Consider the following 5433-nt stretch of genomic DNA (forward strand, 5'->3'; position numbering starts at 1 on the left):
GATGTGGCATTCCACTGCTCCTTAACCTGCCTCTCAGTAGATGCTCGAGTCATTCTGGAGACCGACTCAGGTGGCCCGCTAGCCTCCCCTCGATGGACATTCTGTGGGTATGGCTCGAGGTTAGGATCGAATGAGAAGGTTGAGATGACCCTGTCCGCTTCTAAGTAGGTCGAGCAAGGGCCACTAGGGCTCATCTGTGTTTTCTCCCCTAGCTCTGTTCGACATGAGGTGGCCTCAAGCCCTTCACGGGCCGACCTTCAAACCTCTATTAGTCGCCGCTCATATCGAATGAGACGACTACCGCTTCATGAATGAATGATCATGCACTGGAAAAGTAAAGTGGGGGGGGGGGTGGTAAAGTTACCTTGATGGCTCGAGTGACAGGTTTGGGGAGCTCTTATCGGATATGTCCGAGTGGAATCCAGGTCCGTCTTTCGTGACAGAGTCAGCGTAACCCGCATGGGGCGTCCTACTGCCCCTTACCGATCTCTCGGCAATGGCCCAAGCCGTCCGATCGACTTGGGTGACCCGCTAGCACAAGACTTACCTTGATGGCTTGAGTGACGGGTTTAGGGAGCTCTTACCAGATATGTCCAAGTGGAATCTAGGTTCATCGTTCGTGACAGAGTTGGCATAACCCACATGGGGCATCCTACTGCTCCTTACCCATCTCTCGGCAGTGGGCCAAGCCATTCAATCTACTTGGGTGACCTGCTAGCATAGGACTTACCTATGGAGATAGAGGATGAGATCATCCCGCCTAAGAAATTAGTTAGGCAGATAAGTCAGGCGGTGAACTTATAATAAATGGACAAGGTCTTAAATTTTGTTATGGCCAAACAGATTTTAGCCCTTCTCCCCTTTTTGTATAAAAAGGTTAATGCGTTTTGACCCTTTTTGTCATTAAGGCTATAAAGCTCTGATCATGCTAGTGAGTAAAAACACCATAGACACTAGGGCATAGGTTTCTTGCAGTCCGACCAGTTTTACTCAGCGTTTGTTTCTACAACTCTTGCTTCCAGGTCTCAACATGAGAGAGGGTCAGGCACATAGAATGTTTGCTAGGTGGATATACTCTTAAACGCGTACCGACTCTTTCTGTAGTTAAGGCTAAAAAGCACATGGTGCAGAAAAAACTCTAATCACACTGGTGAGCAAAAACACCATAGCCGTTGGGGCGTAGGTTTCTTGTAGCCCGACCAATTTTACTCAGCGTTTGTTTCCATGACCCTCGCTTTTGGGTCTTAACATGAGAAAGGGTCAGGCGTAGAGAATGTCTACCAGATAGATATGCTCTTATTAGCCCCGAGTGATGGGGATTGTTTGGAGCGCTTGGGCTAGCAGGTAGGTCTGTCGAGCGTAGTATTGACACCCTTCACAGGTGCGCAGAATCTGTTCAGCGTTGGCTACTACGGTCAACCAGTAGAAGCCTTGTCAGAACATGTTTTTGACTAGGGTCCTAGGCACGGTATGGTGCTCATAGACCCCACCATGGATATCACTCAGCAACTGCTTCCCTTAATCGATGGGGATGCAACGTTGCAGGATCCTAGTGTGGCTTCGTCTATAGAACTCGCCCTCAATAAGGACAAAGGACTTGGCGTAACATGTGAGCCACCGAGCCTCTGTTTTGTCTGTCAACACCACCTCACAGAGGTGGTAGTCGAGGTAGGACATCCTCCAGTTAGCTAGAGGGTCGGGCTCTATCACTGGATACTCATCAAGCTCCATGACTTCGGGGTCGGATGGAGCCACCGGCTGGTTAGCCCCTAAGCCCAAGGCAGGCGGCCCATCACCCATTTGTTCTAGCTCCTTGTAGCAGATCAAGGGCTTGTACTGATTGCTGGCGAAGATGCCCATCGGCACCGGATCTCGGTCGGACACCGTTTTCACCAGCACATCGGTCGCCTTATTGACACGCCTAGGGATTTGACTAAGCTCAAGACTGTCGAACTTATCTTCTAGCTGGTGAACTTCTCGGCAACATGCAACCATCTTGGCGTTGTGGTAGCTTGACTCCTTCATGACTTGGTCGATGACCAGCTGGGAGTCGCCTCGGACGTCGAGCCATAGGATACCCAACTCAATGGCTATGCGTAGGCCATTGATGAGTGCCTCATACTCAACCACATTGTTGGAGGAGGAGAAATAGATGTGAACAAAGTACCTCATGCGTACCCCGAGGGTGTGTTCGTAAGCTCCTTAGAGGCGATAATTGTTGTGGCATGTTTGCAGCACTTGGCCTCGCACTTGTAGGCCCGTTGGAAGGAGGTGCCGACAGTGATGTCCTCGCTCGATCCTAGCATCTTCAACTTTAGATAGGTGTAGTTGGGGATGGCCATGAACTTTGCATAGCACGGACATCCTAGGATGGCATGGTAGGTTCCATGGAACCCGACTACCTCGAAGGTAAGGGTCTCTGCCCTATAATTGGTCGGATTCCCAAAGGTGACGAGCAATTCGATCTGCCCAAGTGGCACAGCCTGTTTCCTAGGCACGATGCCATGGAAAGGCACCTCAGTCAGCTAGATGCACGCTTGGTCAATGCCCATGGTATCGAGCGTTTTAGCGTACATGATGTTAAGGCCGCTGCCTCCATCCATCAGCACTTTGGTGAGCCGCTTCGTGCCGATGATCGGGTCAACCGCTAGCAGATATCTTCTTGGCAGTGGGACACTTTTTAGGTGGTCAGTCTGATCAAAGGTTATGGTGGACTCCAACCATTAGAGGAAGGTAGGCACGGCCGACGTGGCTGTATAGACCTCACGGCATGTAAGCTTCTGGCGATGCTTGGAGTCATAGGCCACTAACCCTCCAAAGATCATGAGGCAGCCATCCAGCACTGGAAATCCACCGTCCTTCCCCTCGGCGTCGTCTATAGTCAACTTAGGCTCCTTCCTATGCTCCCCTTGTTGGAGCCTCCAGACAAGAACCACTTCATGATGACGTAGTCCTTGTATAGGTGCTTGACGGGGAAAGCATGGTTCGGGCATGGCCCTTCGAGTAGTTTCTCGAAGTGATCTAGGGTACCCTTGGTGGGCTTCTGACCCCCTTTGCGGTTGGTGGTGGCCACGAGCGAGCCCTCGCGCCGTTGCTTGTTCTTCTTTTTGTTGGGACGGTTGGAGGCACCTTCACCGGCGTCCTCATCCTGCTTTGTCTTGCCTTTGAGGCGGTCGAAAATCGCCCCGACTGCCTCCTCACTTGAGGCATGGCTGGTGGTGATGTCAAGGAGCTCCTTGGTGGTTCATAGGCACTTATGTCCTAGCTTGTGAACCAGGGACTCATAGGTGGTCCTAGATAAGAAAGCTCCTTTGATGTCGGCGTCGACGGCATTGGGTAGCTCATTGCACTACCGGGAGAAGCACCGGATGTACCCATGAAGAGTTCCTTAGACTTCTATCGGTAGTTTTTGAGATCCCATGGGTTCCCAGGATGCGCGTATGTGCCCTAGAAGTTTCCCACAAAGATCTCTTTTAGGTCCGCCTAACTTTAGATTCGGTTGGGAGGAAGGTGTTCCAACCACGTTCGTGTCGAATTGGTCAGGAACAATGGAAGGTTGTGGATAATGAAATCATCATTATCTGCTCCACCGGCTTGGCAAGCAAGCTAATAATCCTTGAGCCATAGTCCGAGGTTCATTTCCCCAGAGTATTTTAGAATGTTGGTCGGTGGCCGATACCATGGTGGGAAGGCGGCGTTGAGGATGTGTCGGTGAAAGGCCTAAGGTCCTAGCAAGTCGAGGCTTAGGGTTCAGTCTTTGCCGCTGTCGTAGTGTCTGCCATGATGAGGGTGGTAGCCATGGCTAGCCTCCTCCCTCGCATCGCCATGGGTATGCCTATGGGTGTCGAGGGTGTCATACGCATCACGGTGGAGGCCAAGACGCTCATACACCAGGACCACAGTGCATAGCCTGCCGCCTTGCTGCGCCTAGTGGATAGACACGTCCCTATTGGATTGCTCTGAGGGCATGCGCTTACTGGTGTCGAGCTCGCATCGTTGGGACAATGAGCTTTTGGCCTATTGCACCGCCGCACGCTCAAGTAGTGTGTGAATCTCATGATAGTCCCAACAATCCTCAGGTGTCGCGAGCCCTAAAAGCCCCTAGAGCAAGGCTATCGCAGCAGCGATGTTCTTCCTTGCCTAGGTGAAGTGTGGGAGGGCTTCATCATCCTCGATGATGCTTCGGTTCATGTCACGGGCCATGGCACGTGCGTGCCCATCGTCTCTGTGGCACTCAATCTCTCGTTCGAGCTCCGTGCATTCCTGCTCGAGCTAGAGTCGTGCATCCTCGAGCTCTTGGTGCTAGGCCTTCAACTGCTCTACCCACAGGCAAGGTGGGGCCCCTATATCCCCCTCGACCTCATCGTCGAAGCCATTCATTGGGGTAGACTCTCCCTCGTGGATGCTTTTGATGTATCCCTTAGGGGTACCTGCCATAAAATATTCATGAGAGGGGTGATGGCTCCCCCTGCTGGAGTCAGAGTTGGAGGGCGACTCTAACTCTCCTATGAGGAGGTCATGAAAAGATTCTATGACATATTTGGTCATCCCCAATAACTCATTGTTCATGAGGGATGGTGGGTGCACCACAAGGTGGCCAAGGGTCTCGGTGGCATTGCGCAGACCGAACGGGAGCACTATCAGGGCGCTTCGGATGAGGTATTCCGGGGAAAGCGGCTCTCCTTCGACAAGTTGTATCATGACATTGGTGAACAAGAAGGTGTGGTGGCCTAGGTCCTCCTGAGATGGTCAGGGTCCCAGGAAGGCGCCGAGCTAGAATTCTAGCCTCCCGTAATCAAAGTTGAGGAGCTAGTCACTCCTAGGGGCGTGGTGATGGGGACATGACACCCATGCATATGACCATATTTGGAGCATGGGATGGAGGGGAAGGAGGCCAGCAAGGGTGTCCAAGTCAAGAAGGAGGCCCGAGGCTAATTCAGTTCGAGTCCCTGAGGTGGAGGCCCAAAGCAACTCAAGTTCGAGTCTACCTCGGAATTTAGGACCAGTCTGCCTTAAACTGGTCACCCAGGATGCATTCAGACTCTGTTTTCAATGATCCATATATGGATGGAAATATAATTTGATAAGAAAGCCAATCCAAGTGGTTTCATGCCAAAAGCTCTTCGGAATCAACAGGAATCGCAAAACAATTCAGCGTCTAGAATTTGTTAGGGTGCTGCGACACCTTCTTTTGGTCTGTTGGACCGTGTATCGTGTTTGAGCCCATTAGGGAGCGCATCTAGGGTAGGCGATGACCCTAAGACCTTTATAATCATATGCTACCACCATCATTAGGGTTTGGGTTTTGCTTAGATTATTCTATCAAGAACAGTTTCATCATTCATCGGTTTGTGAGACCCCAACTTCGTGAGTTTAATCATTCATCTGCAATTTGGTTGCGTTCTTTCTTGTTCTTGCTTGTGTTCTTCATTG

The 5433-nt window shown here is 51.3% G+C and overlaps 1 protein-coding gene across 1 annotated transcript; it reads right to left on the reverse strand.

The window, feature by feature from the left end:
- Positions 1-1518: 1518 nt before the first annotated feature.
- LOC136459344 (uncharacterized) lies at positions 1519-1995 on the reverse strand. Its single transcript, XM_066459213.1, has one exon. It carries the CDS (start codon positions 1993-1995, stop codon positions 1519-1521), a length of 477 nt encoding a protein of 158 aa, XP_066315310.1.
- Between the last annotated feature and the right edge of the window lie 3438 nt (positions 1996-5433).

The sequence above is a fragment of the Miscanthus floridulus genome, chromosome 1 (assembly GCF_019320115.1).
Source record: "Miscanthus floridulus cultivar M001 chromosome 1, ASM1932011v1, whole genome shotgun sequence".
NCBI lineage: Eukaryota > Viridiplantae > Streptophyta > Magnoliopsida > Poales > Poaceae > Miscanthus > Miscanthus floridulus.

Bases quoted from the DNA above. Each gene is read 5' to 3' on its own strand.
- LOC136459344 (XM_066459213.1), bottom strand. From the start codon at position 1,995: ATGGTTGCATGTTGCCGAGAAGTTCACCAGCTAGAAGATAAGTTCGAC.